Below are 19,146 nucleotides of genomic sequence, written 5' to 3'. Positions count from 1 at the left end.
GTTAGTGACAACCTATATATGTTAGAAATCGTTCTTTCGAAAAGTAATCAAGGGAACCAAGAAGGTTATAGCAGTAATCAAAAGAATGTAATCCAGGGACAAAGAACAGACATGGAAAACAGACATACACAACAAAGAACATAACGTAACTAAAATCATACATACAAAGTAACAAAAGCAAATGGACAACTCGGACTCCACTCAAAACTGGGAGCATGGACCAGGTGCACCGGTAGGGTAAGCGTCCTCTGCTTTTCTAGAAACACCCGCCGAGTTACTTATAAAAAGTCGAGTCCGGGGTGGACAAACGTGGAATGGAAAACTATGACCCGTTGAATAAATCAGTTTTCATGGTGCAGATGGATACACCATAATGATCCACGTGTTCATGATGACGACCACAAATTTTCTGTAGTGATGACTTCAATCTTGTAGCAACATAACCCTGTTCCAGAAGCTTATTTGTCAGACTTCTAGCGCGATACAAAAAGTTTGCGTAGTTTCGGCAAGTTCGGGCATAACATATGAGTTAAACACTCCATACGCAGGTGCTTAAGGGATGTTGCCAGAGATGAAAGGAAAGTTGACAATTCTGAATGAAAAGTCATCACGTTTCTCGTAAAGTTTGGTCAATAGTTTTCGTTTACCATCTATTTCTAAGTGTAGGTCATGATTGAAAATTACATATATAATTGGGGTTTAAATGCAGGCACTAGGAAGTCTAATTTGTTCTCGTTGTTTGACATATCACAAAACAGTCCCTCAAAGACAAAGCCTAAAGTAGCAATACTATTACTTATATTGATATCAACAACGACTACTAATACTAATATCAACAACTCATCAACTAATGAAATTAACAACGACTACTAATACTGATATCAACAACTATTACTAATTCTGATATCAACAACGACTAGTAATACTAATATCAACAACGTTATCTGCTACTGATATTAATAGCTATTACTTATACTGAAATTAACAACGACTACTTATACTGATATTATTTACGACTACTTATGATGACATCAACAACGACTAATAATACTGAAAATAACAACTACTACTAATACTGATATCAACAACGACCACTTATACTGATATTAAAAACGACTACTAATAACAAAGACAGCTACTACCGATTAATAACGACTACCCATATTCTTTTAACAACGTTTACTAATACTGATATCAATAACGACTACTAATACTGATATCAACAACGACTACTAATACTGATATTAGCTAGTCTTATACGACACTAATGCGAATACTTTTAACTACTAATGCTGTAATTACTGCCATAACAAATAATGTATATGGAAAATGTATCAACCAACGGACTGAATAATTTTTTAAATATTGACAGTTTAATTTTCAACGATCATAGATTTGTTGTGAAGAGCTATATATATAATTAACATTACCAATAGCTAAGTTTCTAGAAAGGCGAACTCGTTATCCGATTGACCTTACTTTGGTAGTAGTTCAGTCATCAACTTTAATCACCCTTTTCTTGAGATCGTTCAGATAAAAAAATTGTTTACTTACTCCGTCCATGCTGTAATGTAAAACAGATTACAACTTCACTTCCCTGTTTTAAATCACTATAAACACATTTTATAAGATTAATTGACCATGTTTATGTTATGTGTCAGCGTCAAGGTTAATTTGATTAATTTTATGTTATATCTGTATAAACATGACCAAGGCAGTTATTCCATGTTATATCTGTATAAACATAACAAAGGCACTATTCCATGTTATATCTGTATAAATATGACCGAGGCAACTATTCCATGTTACATCTGTATACACATGACCGAGGCGGTTATTCCATGTTATATCTGTATAAACATGACCACAGCAGCTATTATATGTTATACCTGTATAAACATGTTTATACAGATATAACATACATACATGACCAAGGCAGTTGTTCCATGTTATATCAGTATAATCATGACCAGTTCTAACTACAATTCGATTCTACGTTATATCAGTATAAACATGACCAAGGCAGTTATTCTATGTTATATCGATGTAAACATGACCAAGGCAGTTATTCTATTTTATATCGATGTAAACATGACCAAGGCAGTTATTCTATTTTATATCGATGTAAACATGACCAAGGCAGTTTTTCCAAAAAAGATGGTACACCTAGATACAAATATATAGTTCTTGGTAGAGATTCCTCATACTTTGTAAGAAATAATTCCAAATCATCCTCCAAATATACAGAGGAAGAACATGATCAAGGCAGTTCTGCCTACAAGAACTTTTCAAAATTTAATCAATGAAACTGTATTTTTTTAGCATTAGGTTATAGACTGTGGTCCTGAAAGCAATGGAAAGGATGATTGAAGTACTTCAAGATAAAACAGTAATGATCAGTAAAGTAATGCCTATTACAATTGAAAAATGTTGATAAAATATATTTGTTCGGTTTATTTTGTATTTTCTACATTATTTCATAAGGATTTAAGTATATGAAAATTGACTTTCATGCTACTGAAGCGAAATGACTTTCATTTATGCATCTTAATTCAGTGAAGTAAATCATTTTTATTCCAAATAAACGCATAATATAATTAACAAATGTTCAGTAAGAGTTCAACAATATGCTATCAATAAAACAGTACAATGTGTGATATGGTAAAAAACGAACGATTTTCGTTATCAGTTATTGATAGTTTTAATGAGTTTATCGCAATGAGGCATTGAATGATGATTTAAACGTCATGTTAAAATTATAACACGAGATAAAAAGTTTCCGAGAGGCTGAAAGTTCACCTCAGAGACAGATGATATCTCTGTGGGTAACAGTGTTTATACATATTAATTCTTATCTTGTGATGGGGTTTCATTAACAGTTCAGGGGCATTAAAATGATATCAAGAGTAAAACCTTTGTAATCATATGCCTTAAGTTCAGATTATTTACTTTCAAAGTTAGAAAAGTCATTCATTATAGTGAATATATGATATTTTCATTATGGAGTAAATAACACAAGGAAACGGGTAAGATTATAAAATAATTGCTAATTAAGACATCCGGAACACTTTCATTATGCAATTGCGATTCATTAGATTTCTGACTCTGATAATCTTTTGTTAAAAATTATTAAAATATAAATTGAGAATATTTGACTTTCATCGCGTTCTATCTGGTTATTGCCAATTTGTAATTGTTGTAGTTAAATGTCATTCTCTCCACCTATGTATTTCTGCGATTGCGTTTTGTTAGTATAAGTAGTCGTACTTAACATTAATGTCGTTTTCATTGATTATAGCATTGTACTATTGTCTAAACCCTGGTATGATGCTCGAGTAGATGATATACGTATTTCGTTTAAAATAATATCTTTAATTATCTGCTTTAAGACATGTTGAGACTAAATATATTTTGTTGTTATGAGGTAACTTTATAGTTATTTGTCGAAGTGATTCAAAGTGAAAAGGCTAAATCGGATCATGATTGTTACAAAAATGCATATTTTTAAAACGTTTATTCCTTAAGTCCTTTATACATGAGTCATACGCCAATCATTTTTCTAATCCAGGATTCTTAACATCAGTGGTTTGAGTATCAGATGTATTTTAACCGCTTGGTATCTCGAAGCATGTATTATTTCACAGACCTTTGTAGTACTTATACCCTTAGTAAGTAAAGAATTAAATCCAAAGTTTACAGAAACTAAAACAGAGACATGATGCAGAAACTGAATGTTACGTAATATCTGTGCTAATTATTTTAATTCCAAATAAACCTATAACATAATTACCAAAATGGAAAGAAAATTAGCATAACTGACAAATGTGAACAACTTTCGTTATCAGTTATTGATAGTTTTAATGAGTTTGTCGCGATGAGATATTGAATGATGATTCAAACGTCATGTTAAAATTATAACCGGATATAAAAAGTTCCCGAGAGGCTGAAAGTTCACCTCAGAAACAGATGATATCTCTTTGGGTAACTTTGTTTATAAATATTAATTCTTATCTTGTGATGGGGTTTCATTAACAGTTCAGGGGCATTAAAATGATATCAGAAGTAAAACCTTTATAACCATATGCCTTAAGTTCAGATTATTTACTTTCAAAGTTAGAAAGGTCATTCATTATAGTGAATATATGATATTTTCATTATGGAGTAAATAGCACAAGGAAACGGTAAGATTATAAAATAAATGCTAATTAAGACATCCGGAACACTTTATATAATTAATTAAATAAATTAAAGTTGATATAAACTTAAACAGAGACATAATGCAGAAACTGAATGTTACGTAATACCTGTGCAGATTTGACCCGTGATTGTTATCTTAACTTAACTTTGTAAAATTAATCGCCTTTTCACCTTCCATAGTTAGAGAATGTAGTTTAAATTGTCCCAGTAATTAGGGAGCGCAGAAAACAACATGGGGGAAAATATGATTCAATTTTGAACCAATGAGGAAAAGTACTTGTATTATTTTAAAAGTCACTTACACTGGTTTAGCCTTGATGTAAAATGCGCTCTACTTAAATTTTACTTTTAATGTAGGATGTTTTTCTTAAAAATATCGTGAAATAGGACCAATGGCCGTTTATGTCAGATTTATGAGTAAATGGTCGCATTTCACACTTCGATTAATTCAGGAAAACAGTGTTTTATCCTTACAATTCCAATTACAAAATATCTAAACATGTATTTAATTGTTTTCTTTATGACCTCAGTTTAGTGGAATAGAATTTACATAGTGGTGAGTATTCTTGTATTTTGGAGGATACTGAAGATGAACAATCAATTATTGCTCTAAAAAGACATTAGATTAATATTACATGTTTTTTAGTATTGGCTCTTTATACAAAAATGACTTGATTTCGCTTATTTTTTCAAAGCCCAATTGTAACATGATCAGATATATGAAAAACATTGACTTGACCGTTTTTCTTTCAAACAAAGATTATAATAGTATTCATCTCACAAACTATAACAAAGTTCTACAGTATGTATCATCTATAGGATAGGATTCTAAGTTAACCTAATCAATCAGTTTTCGACAAGACAAGTGGTGTGCATATTACATTAACACTGTTCTCTAAATGGTTTTTTTTGCAACGCGTAGGAACAGATTACAATTACGGAGTACTGGAGCGACAATTACGGAGCACTGGAGTTCTTTGGTTCAGGGTGATTTCTGTTTATTGTTTCTTTATGCACGTTTTACTCCCTTTGTACTATGTGATGATCCTTTATTGCATTGTTGTGTTTCTGTCTTTCTGACATTGTTTTATCCAATGGATTTACTTATCCTTATACACGCCTTCCTCTTCTCTTCAACACACAAACTTTATTAAGCACTTTAATGGATGTATTACATTTTACAAGAATGTATCATTTTTCCAGAATAATTATGTTAACCCCGGTATATGCAGTGTTCTCTTACTTTCTTTGTTCCAATTTATTCTTCGTGTTTGTCTGTTCTCTGTTTTATGTTGCGTTTAACAACATATTTCACTGTTTCTATAAAACCAAAGACGCTTACCCTACCGGTGCAGCTGGTCCATGCTTCAAATTGTTAGTGTAGTCCGGGATGTTTATTTTCGTTTGTCCTTATGTGCGTGATATTTTGGTTATTTCATATTGTTGTTGTTTGTTTCTGTTCGTCTGTTCTTCTTGTCTGCGATTATTCGCTTGCAATGTAAGATATAGGTCTTGACAATTGCATTATATTCTGACATGTAGATGAATTTCATATATAAAAGCATGACATGATGATGTTTCATCTTTTTTGAGACGTTAGTCTTAGCCTTGGTTGAATGATAAACTAACCAATATGAAACTTAAAAGAAAATCTGATCTGTGAAATCTCATTAAGCTTTATACACTGTTTACGAAGCATAAATTATTCCTATTTTTACCTACTGGATGTAAAAGTATTTACATGTTGTAGATACCAGATACTTAGCTGACAAATGTCTTCAACCCGTGGTTATATCAACTACCAGACGCCTGATGCAGATCTTAAGCATTATTGTTTATCTTTCATCTAGACTTGTAGTAAGTAATTATAAACATTAATTAAAGGATAAAATTGGTGGTCGATTAATCATTGGTCAAAATCGAATGATAAAAAATAGATTATCTCTGAAAACTGAACACTTGTAGGAAATTTGATAGATGAGTTTAACGAGTATAACAAAGAACGATTGTGATCTGTTTTAGCACTTGTTTGCTTAAGTAATACTTTTGCCAACTTGCAATGCAGGTGTGCAAGAAAATTAATCTATGCCAAAGATTGTTTTTCCATTAACTAAAAAGTTGCATTTCGAATAGTATTTTGTGACAATCGGAATTAGTATTTGATCAACAGAAATATTCGATCTGTGCAAGGTAAGTGACCAATGATCAGTTTTATTGATTAGTAATCAGTGAAATTATTTATCAGTGTAATTGTAAACATGTTAGTAATAGATGTTAAAATTCTTATGTTAACATTGTTCACATATAAATTCAATTTGATAATGTATTATCGTTTCTTTTCCCTTTATTTTTGTAAATAAACAAGATTATACCGTACATATTAACGTTACATCCTTTATACAACAATGAGGAGTTTGTTCACACAAAACATACAAAATATCAACATTGATTTACAACACACATACTTTCATCAATTGAAATAACTGTATTTTCATTTTCGTAATTCGTATGAGATCTTTGACATTGTTTTTGTTGGTAGCGGAGTCTTGCAATGTTGACGAGTTTCGTTGTGACAACGGCGCATGTGTGCCATTATACAACAAATGTGATGACAGCTTTGAGTGCGCAGATTACTCAGACGAACTATATTGTGAGTTTTTCAGGCTGTGGTATTGTGTTTGGTTATGTTAACAAGCAACGCTTAAGCACATTTTCGGAATATCAAAGCATTAATTCATGCCAGCTAGTATACTATTATAAAAATTTATATTTAATACATGTTTATGTAATTATTTTAAGAGTAATCAAGGGAACCAAGGTTATAGCGGTAATCAAAAGAATGTAATCCAGGGACAAAGACCAGATATGGAAAACAGACATACACAACAAAGAACATAAAGTAACTAAAATCATATATACAAAGTAACAAAAGCAAATGAGGAACTCGGACTCCACTAAAACACGGAGCACGTACCAGGTGCACCGGTAGGGTAAGCGAATGTTTGAAATTTCTTAAAATGCATAGGGTTGTTGCATGAATACAAGGGAATATTTCCGAGGTATATTTTATATTGCACTTCAGTATTCATGAAATAACCCTTTCAATGTATAGCAATATAATTAAGTCTTGTTTTAAATGAACTTAGAAATATAATTAAGTCTTGTTTTAAATGAACTTATGTCACGGATAACGTCACAAATTTTAACTATATTTGCACTACTGCAATATGGAAATTCATTGTACGCTGATGTTACAATGCTTTTTTATGGAAAAATAATATTGCTATACAATAATAATCGATATAGTATATGACTAATGTAGACATTGTTTAAGGAGGTAATATCCATGTAGATATTGATTAAATATTAACTTTCATTGTTTTAATGGTTGCAGGTTATGTAGAATATCAACGATGTCCTGAGGCAGGATACCGTTGTCCCGATGGCCTATGTTATGGACGAAAGGAAGACTGTCCTATATCAACATCACTACCTTCAGAAACAATGTCTAAAACACCGACCTCTCCAGAAAGTTTACCGCCATACGCATCGGTGTATTCAACAGAGGACTATTTGATATATAGTTCATCATTATCACCTTCAGTAAATGTAGTGGAGAACACCGCTCTACCAAACAAGTTGTTTACTTCTATAGAACGACAACAAATATTGTCTACGGCGTATATTTCAACACAAATATCTAACACTGAATATAATCGTCTCGACGAAGACAAGTTTTTGGAGACGTTGCCAACTAATGATGGAAAATTGAAAAGTTCGGATCACTATTCTTCAGAAATAAATTTACCACCAAAAATCCAGTCAACAACTAAAAATATGTTTGACCATAAATATAGCATTCGCTCCACCCAAGTATTGCCACAAGTTTCATCAGACTTTCCGAGCCATATGGAAATCGAAACAGACATGAGAGGGAGCTACATAGCTTCTATAGCTTCTAGTTCATCAAATTCACTCATTTATTTGTCCATTAGTTCAATGACATCTAAGTGTGATTTATCATACAAATTAAACTTCGTGCCTAGTTTTGAAAGTACAAGGGAAACGACTTACACTGAATCTTCTATAATTAAGAGAGACCCCCTTATCTACAATTTGCCGGCATCTAACACAGGCTTCCTTCGCACCACACCACCATTGGCAGAGAATACCAATCTAAACAATAGTTCACCTGTTTTATTGGGAAACTACGTACGTAACAACAACACACGCTTTGTCAAGATAACAACAACACATACGCATACATCAAATGCGAAAGATTTGACGTTTTCAAATATTAACTCAAAAAAAGCCCCTTCAGACAAACTGAGTTCAACCAAAGACATTCAAGGATCTCAGATAACATCAATTCCAAGTTCGGCGAGATTAACAACGGAAACTGATGACATGACGACACAGTCATCTGTCGAATTCTTACCAAAGGCAGGTAACTATCCAAAACTAATAAAAAGTACATACAGAATGAAATATATAATATTGCAGCTAATACGGTGCTTTCAATATGTGTGTTTTAATGATGTACCCTTTAGGTATGTTAAATGTTCGTTGAAATCGATTAACAATCAAATCTGAATTCTTGCATTGGAATATCTTTTCTTAAAAAAAAAACCGCTTAAAAATCGAACGAGTAGAAGTCTGTCATCAAATTCAGCTGAAAACTCAAATAGACAGCAGACAAATAACAAACTAACAAGCACACATAAAACCGACAAAGTAATTTGCACACACAGAAACTACAAAGTAAAAAAACACACAGAAACGAGTAGCGAAGTGGTTACTTTTGTACATGCATTTTCATTTTTAGGAGAGTCTTTTCCGTATTGGATTGTAGCAGTTGTTGGTGCTTTGTTTCTAATTATGGTATTATACGGCATTATATACAAACTATATCTAAGGTACATACAAGAAATATATCATATTCAAACTTTATGTCCCAGTTGAATTGTTGTATTGTTAAAAAATAATTTTGCATTAAAACAATGTTTATGAGATATTAAGAGTTGACACGAAGAAGCCAAATTATATTTTTCAGAAAAAAAAGCATTTAATAAATTAAGACCGGTAGAGTCAGTTTTTAACAATAATTCTCACACGATTCAAAAACTCAAGATTCTATGATATATATTTGTCCCTATCTGAATGCATCCAAATATGTGAAGACGAGCGACATTCATTATCAGGTTAAAATACAACCGAATTTACTAGAATGTGTAATAAGCATGAATAAAAGAGTTAATATTTACATATTCATGATGCAATAATAATTTTTTATAGGCGGAAAAATGGAAAAGTCGAATTTGATAAGGAGGCGGAAATGACCAAAACATCTTCATTTTCTAAATGTTTGGATGAAAAACATTGATAAGTGTGAACTAATGAAAAGTGGAAGAATACAGAAAAACAAATGCAAATCCAAGTCTTATTGTTGTATAAATACATTGATTACCGTTCATGGAACAAGAGTAATGTTTAGTATTTGAATGATTATTAAAAATCTTTTATGCTACATGTATTTTGATATACAGGTAGGAAATGTGATTGAAAAAGATATCAACTTCTAACAAACAACATATCGCACATAACAACAGAAGATAAATAATAATAATAAAAAAAAAAAAAAAACAGGAAAAAAAAAAACCAAAGAGGTGGTGTTCATAACGGTGAACAGAATGTTCATGTTTAATAGACAAGACCCCATAAATCACACATAGACAAGAGGACCTAAAGTAGAGAACAACCACCCCGAAAAAAACAATAGAATTGCTTTAGCATAAACTATTGTGACATTTAACATTTTTCAACTGTTAAAACTCGTTGTTTTTAATTTTGTTCAACGTTAAGTAGTTGTCTTTGTTGTCTTTGTTAGAGTTATCAAAGATTTTATTGACTTGATTCTAATAATAATAATATTTGACTCTCTTATGAAAGAGTAATCAAGGGAACCAAGAATATAGCGGAAATCAAAAGAAAGTTATTTAGGGACAAAAATTAGACACGGAAAACAGACAAACACAACACAGAACATAAAACAACCAAAATAATACATACAAAGTAACAAAAGCAAATAAGCAACTCGAACCCCATTAAATGTAAGTTCATATAATATATCTGACCTGGCAGATTTGAGGGGTTTGTTGGTAAAACCTGAATTATCCTTCTTTATAAGAAAACGATATTGTATTTCATTTTTTAACGCAACTAGATTTAAACTTTGAGGCAACCTTAAGAGATTTAAAATAAATTATTTGATCATTCAACCCATTAATCATCCTATGCTTAATTCTGTGGTGGCTAGCTTATGGAAACGTATGAAACTGTTAACTTTTACTTCTTAGAAGGAACATTGGTCAAACAAGCCTGTTTCGTGTCATTGAATGAACAAGCATGTTAAAAAGCACGATTGACCAGAAAACATAAAATCTTATATACTTTATTTTTACATCAGTTCCAATGCAATAGATGTAGCACATAACCTAAAAGTAAAGCTGTTATTCATATATAGTTGCAGGTTGGAGGCAAATTTGTATATCTTAACATTTTGGTGATCGAGTTTTTCCGTTACCAATCATTCAGAAAGGGACTAAATTTAGAACTAATTTTTTCGCTTCTTCAATATCGATGTTTTTATTTCAAACAGATGCTCAGGATATTTGGTTGTTTCTTATAATTTGACAAACTATAAAATTACTAAAAAAGTATAATTTGAAATAAGTAGGCAGTTTCTTCCTTCGCTATGTATAGAATACGATAATACATTACAATATTTGACGTATGATGTGACGTATGTCAAGAAAAAGAAAAGAGTCTCTGAATACTAACTGGAGAAAATAACGAACAGGCGGGTTTCTTTGGTTATAACTAAGGCGCAACAATGAAGGAAAACCTGTAAAACCACCCTTTCAAAACAGTTTTCATGGTACAGATGGATACATCATAACGATCCACGAGTTCATGATGACAACCATAAAACTTCTGTAGTGATGACTTCAATCTTGTAGCAACATAACCCTGTTCCAGAAGCCTATTTGTTAGAGTTCTAGTGCGATACAAAAAGTCTGCGTAGTTTCGACAAGCTCTGGCGTAACGTATGAGTTGTGATATGAACACTCCATACGCAGGTGTTGAAGAGATGTTGCCACAGATGAAAGGAAAGTTGAGAATTCTGAATAAAAAGTCATTAAAGTTAGTCATAATATAATTAATAACAAAACAGAAACAAACGAAAATTCTCTTATATTTGTTCATCTGTCGATTCTAATATAAATGAGATTTCGAAACTACTTAAAATGCTTTAATAGGTACATTATAAACTTTTCTTAATTTAAAATATTTCAAATTTTTGCAAATCTCCAAATTGCCATTTTTAAAGTTAACATAACACATATTAAATCTTAAATCGGTAATGTTTAAAGCATGTGAATATCGTCATGTTGCACAAGTAAATAATTTTGTACAGATCACTGTTGATCAATCGATTGCCAGTTCATTTTTCGTGGAAGTACCTAACTACATCAACCCCAAAGTAAATGTTATCTCCGTGTATTTATATACGGTTGGAAAATTAAGAAAAAAGGAAGTTAAAGTAGGAAATTTTGTGTTCCTAAACTGGGAAAAGGAAAGTTCCATTATCTAAGTAATATTAAATGCAAAGGACTTACAATATTCTCAGCATAACCTCTAAAGCAAAGAACGAAGTTTACTAAATTGTAAGTACATTTTATTCGTTTATTTGATAAAAATGTTTTTTGTATTATTCAAAATTGGAATGAAACATAACAAATTACATGATTTTAGGCTTTGCCTTTGACTGACATTTCCATTTTTTTCTCAATTAATATTTGACTTATGATATTATACCACTGTGTATCTGGATCAGCAGGAATATGCGAGACGTCCTATAACAGAAGTTATGAGTCTTTATTAAAAATTCAAACAATCACTTTCTTACTACATACATCATTTTCAATTCGAAGCAATTTACATTTTAGAGCATCTACATAAATAGGAAGTTGCCGATGCTCCGTTTCTGTTTCTACCAAAAACATTTAAACATCGTAGATAAATAATCCTAAGCAGTACAAACTTACCATTTGCGAGTTCAACAATTCGGAATCAATAAAACAAGTATTGAAAAGTCTTGATGGAGTTCTAACCTTTTCTGACCATATCAAACTATTACAATACAAGACATGAGCAACATAAAGTTGTACTTTGCAATGACTATAGATAATCTGTTGGACAAAAACGTGCCTAGTTTGTAGACAAGACGTTTACATATTTCTGAGACTGAATTATTTGCATTGTTTATTTGATCCAACAAAACTTGATTGATCACTTTAAACTACTAAATATATTTACGTAATACATGTATAATTCAAGAAAAATGCAAAAGGAAGGGGATCAAATGTACCTATCTTTTATTTATTTTGGCAGATTTGAGACCCGCAGCTAACAGCCAAATTTGCAGGAAAAGATGATGAATATAACTTATGTTTTCAGTACTGTTCTGTTCTTAACACCATTGGTATGTAAGATAAGACATTTAAAAAAAATGATGACATTTAGTAGTAAAACTTGTAGTGATAGTTAAAGGATGCTGTTTCTAAGCTATTATGACTATAGATAAATAGTCATTAGAAATAAGCCAGATCTGTATAACACTGAACATTTCATTAGCAAGTTTGATTTAAGGCACCGATTCTACATATTTTTCCTCTACAAAACAAAAGACTAAAGTTTTACACCGGGCAACATGTTATCAGTCTGCAATAATGTCTCCCCGACAACACATATTTTTCACCTTTTCTACACAGTATCGGTATACCAATGGACACTTATTATATCCTAGCCGATTTTTTTTTTATTTTTATGAATTGGAGTTGCTTCAAACAAGAGAACCAATGTTATATCGGTTATCAAAAGAATGTAATCCAGGGACAAAGACCAGACATGGAAAACAGACATGCACAACAAAGAACTAAAACTAAAGTAACTAAAATCATACATACAAAGTAACAAAAGCAAATGGACAACTCGGACTCCACTAAAAACTGGGAGCATGGACCAGGTGCACCGATAGGGTAAGCGTCCTCTGCTTTTCTAAAAACACCCGCCGAGTTGCTCATAAAAAGTCAAAACTGGGGTAGGCAAACGAGGAAAGGAAAACTATGACCCTTTGAATAAATCAGTTTTCATGGTGAAGATGGATATATCATAACGATCCACGAGTTCATGATAACGACCATGAAACTTCTGTAGTGATGACTTCAATCTTGTAGCAACATAACCCTGTTCTAGAAGCCTATTTGTTAGAGTTCTAGCCCGATACAAAACGTCTGCAAAGTTTCGGCAAGCTCTGGCATAACGTATGAGTTGTGATATGAACACTCCATACACAGGTGCTGAAGTAATGTTGCCACAGATGAAAGGAAAGTTGAGAATTCTGAATGAAAAGTCATCACGTTTGTGGACAATAGTTTTCCTTTACCATCGATTTCTAAGTGTAGGTCTAAAATATGAGGCTAACTTCACAGTGTCTGTAGTATTCTTTATATCAAGATTTTTTGGGGTAGATGAGATGCATCAAATCCCGGAAATTAGGATAGTTTAAAGATAATACGTCATCTATATAGCGGAAACTAAGATTAAAGGATCTAGCCAAACGATATTTTTTCTTTCGGATCAGCTCAGCTATAAAGTCAACCTGATAAGGGTGAAGGAATAGGTCAGCAAGTAAAGGAGCAGAATTTGTTCCCATTGGAATGCCGACCGTTTGTTGAAAAACACGTCCACCACACTGGACAAATATATTGTCGATTAAAAATTCCAGCATTTTGCAAACATCTTCCTCTGTATATTTGGAAGATGATTTGAATTATTTCTTACAAAGTATGAGGAATCCTTACATATATATTTGAATCTAGGTGTACCATCTTTTTTGGAAAAAAAACAATGATGTATAATGTCGGGATTTTAACTGAGGAATAGAAGTATACAGTGTTGAAAAAAGCATAGGTTTTAATGTAATTATATTCAGATAATAGTCATGAACTGATTGTCTCCAAAAGATCTTTCGAATTTTTCAGGATCCATATTGAATTAATACCACTACGGGAGTAACAAGTGTTGTGGTAGGACTGCAGACCCTCTTTAACAGTTGTGAGTATATAAGTTAAAAATTTGAAAGAGGTTTGGTGGTACATTTTGCAGATCCATCTATGAAACGTTGTTTGTAAGGATTTCATGTGAAGTTTAGGAATCCAGTACATAGGCGGTAAATCACAATCATCGTCCTTGGTAGAGAGAACAAAAGAGGATAACACTGATTTATGGTTTTCTCCAATCTCTTCTTTGTAGAGTGTGGTAGCAGTATAGTTCTTATCATTGCTATTATTTTCTACGTCTACCTCTGATAATAAACATTGAATGTAAAACGTTTTGCAGACAAAAACAGTGTTGTTCATACTCTTCCATTTTGAGAATGACTTCTGTTTATTTATCCACCCGCACTAGTAATTACAAAAACCACATAGCTTTAAAGAATAAATAAATAAAAAAAATAAAATAAAATAGAAACTTGATACTGAATTGATATTTTCATTCTTGTAGGAGCAAAAATAAAAATGCAAAGTTGACTGACTAAATACTAATTATCCATACATTTTTATAAATTCATTTTGGTCTTTAAACAAATCAATTACATATTGTCACTAATAATACCATTGACTGTTTTATTTGTCTTTGATGCATAACTTCTAATAAACGTGGACTTTTGAATCAGTTAATTGATTTTGGTCTCAATATTGTCTTGTTTGTAACTTTGGTATTGTAACTTCGGTTTCACCCCCAAAGCATGTTCCCAAAGAAAAATTCCCTTAAAATGTATTGTATCTATTAATACTAGAATATGTAGTACAAATGTCATGGTCGTTTTGTTTACGAAAAAAGTATTTTAGTATGTTTTTCGAAAAATTTTAGGTTTCAGCGATGAAAGATTAAATAAAAAAATAAAATATAAACACATTACTGAATTGATATCTTGTTCTTGTAGAAGCCACAATAAAAATGCAAAGTTGACTCACTAAATACTACTTATCCATCCATTTTTATACATTTCATTTCGGCCTTAAAAGATAAATAAAAGTTTGTCATTAATAATACAAGAACAGCCAAATATGTCTAAAAGTTTGTCATTAATAATACAAGAACAGCCAAATATGTCTATTGTTCATTTTATTTGTCTCTGATGCATATCTTCTATGGAATCTATGGATCGTTATGGTGTATCCATCTGCACCATGAAAACTGATTTATTCAACGAGTCATAGTTTTCCTTTCCTCGTTTGTCTACCTCGAACTTGACTTTTTATGAGCAACTCGGGGGTGTTTATAGAAAATCAGGTGACTCTTACCCTACCGGTGCACCTGGTCTATGCTCCTAGTTTTGAATGGAGTCCGAGTTGCTCATTTGCTTTTGTTACTTTGTATGTATGATTTAGTTACTATATGTTCTTTGTTGTCTATGTCTGTTTTCCATGTCTGGTCTTTGTCCCTGGATTACATTCTTTTGATTACCGCTATAACCTTGGTTCCCTTGATTACTCTTTCTAATGAAAGTTTACATTGACTGTTGAATCAGTTAATTGATTTTGATCCCAGTATTGTCTTGTTTGTAACTTTGGCATTGTTACTTCGTCTTCTTACAAAAACATGCGACTAATCGAAATACATTTAGGACTGCGAGGAAATACGCCAAAAATAACATTATTAATAATCGATCAAATCTATTTTAGTTATCTAATATCAAACAAGATTCTTGACTCTCGTATTTTAGGTAATCAAAGCCTGTGCAAATAATGAATTTCAGTGTAACAATAAGAACTGTACAATAACCGCTTTAAGATGTGATGGAACTGACGATTGTGGCGATTTAAGCGATGAGCTCAATTGTGAGTGTTTATAAAGTAATCGAAACGCTGTGAAAAACCAAAAGTATTTCAATATAACGTTTTTAATGCAATATTGTATATTTTCGCCATAGCTTTCATAATCTTTTCCCATACTGAGGTTGTAACAAGTGGGAAAGCTGTTTATAAACCATTTAATGCTACTGATGCGAAGTTACTCCTTGAAACACGTGTACAGCATTTCAAAATTTGCACAATTATATAATTTTTGTTATTGTATTTTTTATTATGAGAACTGTAATTGATGTTGTAGGTTCGTTATCAACCTGTCCAGAGGGTCTTTATTCATGTGATGGAAAATGTGTCCGGCACGTCTCACAATGTTCTTTCCCTCCTGTAACGACGACAAAGGTACCATCGACAAAAAAGTCTGCAGACAGAAAAAAAGGTATTAAAATCAGAATATTCATCCACAAGACAAAACGGAAATCAATTTCCAGATACCTTTAGGTAGTACTATGCAGTTAGGTCAATTATAAAAAAAATGATCTCATTTTGTTTAAATAAAGCTGTTCAAGTGTCTTTTTTTCATTTTATGAAAATGTATATATTATTCTAATCCTTGGTGTATTGAGTTCAAGTAATGTTTTAGTAAATTAGTAAATATTGTCATAAAATCCAGTAGATGTAGTAACATACTGACAAATACTACTGAGTTTTAGTACAAATCAGGGGTACCTTTCCAAAACTAACAGCAAAATAATATGCAACTATTATCATGCACTTCTAAAGAAACTAGCATACGAAGAAAGCGTGCATAGAGGGGGTTGAAAAAAACCCTTTTGATTTATTTTCAAGCAATTTTAGTTCCTAAAGTGCTGTGCGAAATAATGAATTTCTAAAAGTAGCCAGTTAATGCTGAAGAGATAACCTAATACTATAGGGGACTGAAGCGTTTCTTCATTTAAACCACACCTGTTTATCATAGCAAATATAACATCTGTCTATGTATAAATGCTTTATAAACTATTTTAAAAATATATTCACTAAATGACAACTTTTAATTGGAAGTTTTACAACTTGGTATGTGGAACAGTGCGCCAAAAGGAAATTGTATAGTGCGCCCTTAAGGATTATAGTACATACAGAAACAATGACTGCAACCATGTTTGAAAGGCAATAATAACGTTGCTACCTTTTTGAAATCATTAAACTATACATCTTTATTTCATGAATCGAATTTAAGGGCGAAACACACACACACACACATACACACAAACACGGATATATATATATATATATATAAGGGTCTGAAAAATTCCCAGCGATGTTAGAACTGTCAAATTTGCGAAGCAAAATTTTTGTCGTTCCCTTCGCGGGACTCGAACTCGTACCGCTGTGACATCTATGACAAACCCGCCTGCACTAAGTCCAGCGCCCTAGACCTCATGCATCATTAATTTGATCCTCTATCCTACATAATAACACCTATATGAACTGTCCCGTACTACCACACATCGTGTACTAAGTTACAGCCCTAGATTAATCCTACGAGGAGGAATCACCCGGCCAGCGAGAGCTATATTTTACAGCCTAGCTGGCCTAGTGGTCTAGGGCGCTGGACTTAGTCATAGATGTCACAGCGGTACGAGTTCGAGTCCCGCGGAGGGAACGACAAAAATTTGCTTCGCAAATTTGACAGTTCTAATATCGTTGGGAATTTTTCAGACCCTTTTATAAGTTTCCGTTATCTTCCCTGTATCAATTTGATCCGATGGAGCAGTGTAGTGAATAGAGACGTCACATTCTGAGACGTTGTATATATTGTTATTGGTCAAGTGCTTATAACAGTGTGTTACAAAGTTAAATAAAAACAGCAAAGCAATCCCAGATACAATATAAAAATATTAAAGTAAAAAAAATATAATCAGAAATAAGAAAAATAATGAAAGAAAATATAATGCGTGTTGCAAATAGAAAAAGTGTTTTCTTCACCTTCTTTTGTAATGATTAGAAACATCATCTAATAGGGAAAAATAATTTCAATCAAAATTCATAACCCATCGCGAACAACTTGTAGAAAACATGAGGGACGATATAAATTGAATACTATTAACAAGGACGATATGAAGAAGCCAATTTATCAATCTACAATTATTTTTGTTCCTCACCTAAAGTGAAGTACACCAAATATTTACTCATTGTACGATTCTACATCTTATTGATTTCAATCATGAGATGATTCACTATGTTTTTGCATTACACTTACATCATTTTAAACACCATGTTATATGGCCTTTTAAAATGTTTAGCCCTGAGAGCAGATGCATGTAACATATTATTGTAGTATTTTGGTTAAGTTATGTTCTTTGTTGTGTGTGTCTGTTTTCTATATCTGGTCTTTCCGCTAGAATCTTGGTTTCCCTGATTACTCTTTAAATAGAATGTGTGATAAAATTTTAGTAATTCAGTTTGCTACGATAAAAGATCTTATAGAAGATACTAATATTTGTTTTGGGTTTGCAGACCTGCTATGGCTATTACTGTTACTTCTAATTCCCATTATAGTAGGAATTGTTTACACCATTTGGAAAAAGCTTACAGGTAATTTACAATTATACATTTAATTTTATGTTTGTAGCTGCATATATTTTGGTATAAGTCATTTCCTTCTTTAATATAATCATTAAAATGACTATTTGTTTCATTCAGCATCGTCTTCATACTTATACTTACTTTCATTCACGCTTAAACAGACCATCTCTATGGTTAGAAATGTAAATTGTCCCATAACATAAGAATTTCATTTCTAATCATCTTATAATTTCTGAATATAAACATTAATTAGACTAAACGGTAATGAAAAATTTCCTAAATTTGCTGTTTCAGATCGGAATCAAGCCAGAAGTTAGATTGATAAAGTAGTTTATATTTAGTAAACATAGTCTGTGTGTGATGCCTGTTAACACAGTATTTATATGATGTCTGTACAGAAGATATCAAATATATAGTGTTTATGCGA

General features: G+C 32.0%; 2 protein-coding genes across 7 annotated transcripts; both read left to right on the top strand.

Moving 5' to 3' along the window:
* The first annotated feature begins 2,816 nt into the window (after positions 1 to 2,816).
* LOC148608677 (uncharacterized) lies at positions 2,817 to 9,675 on the top strand. Of its 4 annotated transcripts, none has more exons than XM_088546494.1 (7): positions 2,817 to 3,026; positions 3,569 to 3,668; positions 5,948 to 6,058; positions 6,737 to 6,847; positions 7,592 to 8,644; positions 9,023 to 9,113; positions 9,493 to 9,675. In XM_088546494.1, exons 2-7 carry the CDS (start codon positions 3,599 to 3,601, stop codon positions 9,578 to 9,580), a joined length of 1,524 nt encoding a protein of 507 aa, XP_088402620.1. In that variant the 5' UTR covers positions 2,817 to 3,026; positions 3,569 to 3,598; the 3' UTR covers positions 9,581 to 9,675. The 4 variants fall into 4 exon arrangements, with proteins under 4 accessions (XP_088402620.1, XP_088402618.1, XP_088402621.1 ...); XM_088546492.1 differs by having other exon boundaries at positions 2,818 to 3,026; positions 3,569 to 5,184; XM_088546495.1 differs by lacking the exon at positions 3,569 to 3,668 and having other exon boundaries at positions 2,818 to 3,026.
* A 2,048-nt stretch (positions 9,676 to 11,723) lies between these two features.
* LOC148608676 (low-density lipoprotein receptor-like) lies at positions 11,724 to 19,146 on the top strand. 3 transcript variants are annotated; one of them, XM_088544785.1, is made up of 6 exons: positions 11,724 to 11,924; positions 12,652 to 12,742; positions 16,085 to 16,166; positions 16,438 to 16,572; positions 18,651 to 18,728; positions 19,014 to 19,146. In XM_088544785.1, exons 2-6 carry the CDS (start codon positions 12,692 to 12,694, stop codon positions 19,034 to 19,036), a joined length of 369 nt encoding a protein of 122 aa, XP_088400911.1. In that variant the 5' UTR covers positions 11,724 to 11,924; positions 12,652 to 12,691; the 3' UTR covers positions 19,037 to 19,146. The 3 variants fall into 3 exon arrangements, with proteins under 3 accessions (XP_088400911.1, XP_088400912.1, XP_088400910.1); XM_088544784.1 differs by having other exon boundaries at positions 11,732 to 11,924; positions 16,052 to 16,166; XM_088544786.1 differs by lacking the exon at positions 18,651 to 18,728 and having other exon boundaries at positions 11,729 to 11,924; positions 16,052 to 16,166.

The sequence above is a fragment of the Perna viridis genome, chromosome 9 (genome assembly GCF_037379345.1).
Source record: "Perna viridis isolate PV_CMFRI_1.1 ecotype Kerala chromosome 9, ASM3737934v1, whole genome shotgun sequence".
Taxonomy (NCBI): domain Eukaryota; kingdom Metazoa; phylum Mollusca; class Bivalvia; order Mytilida; family Mytilidae; genus Perna; species Perna viridis.
This window is presented reverse-complemented; position numbering and strand designations above follow the sequence as displayed.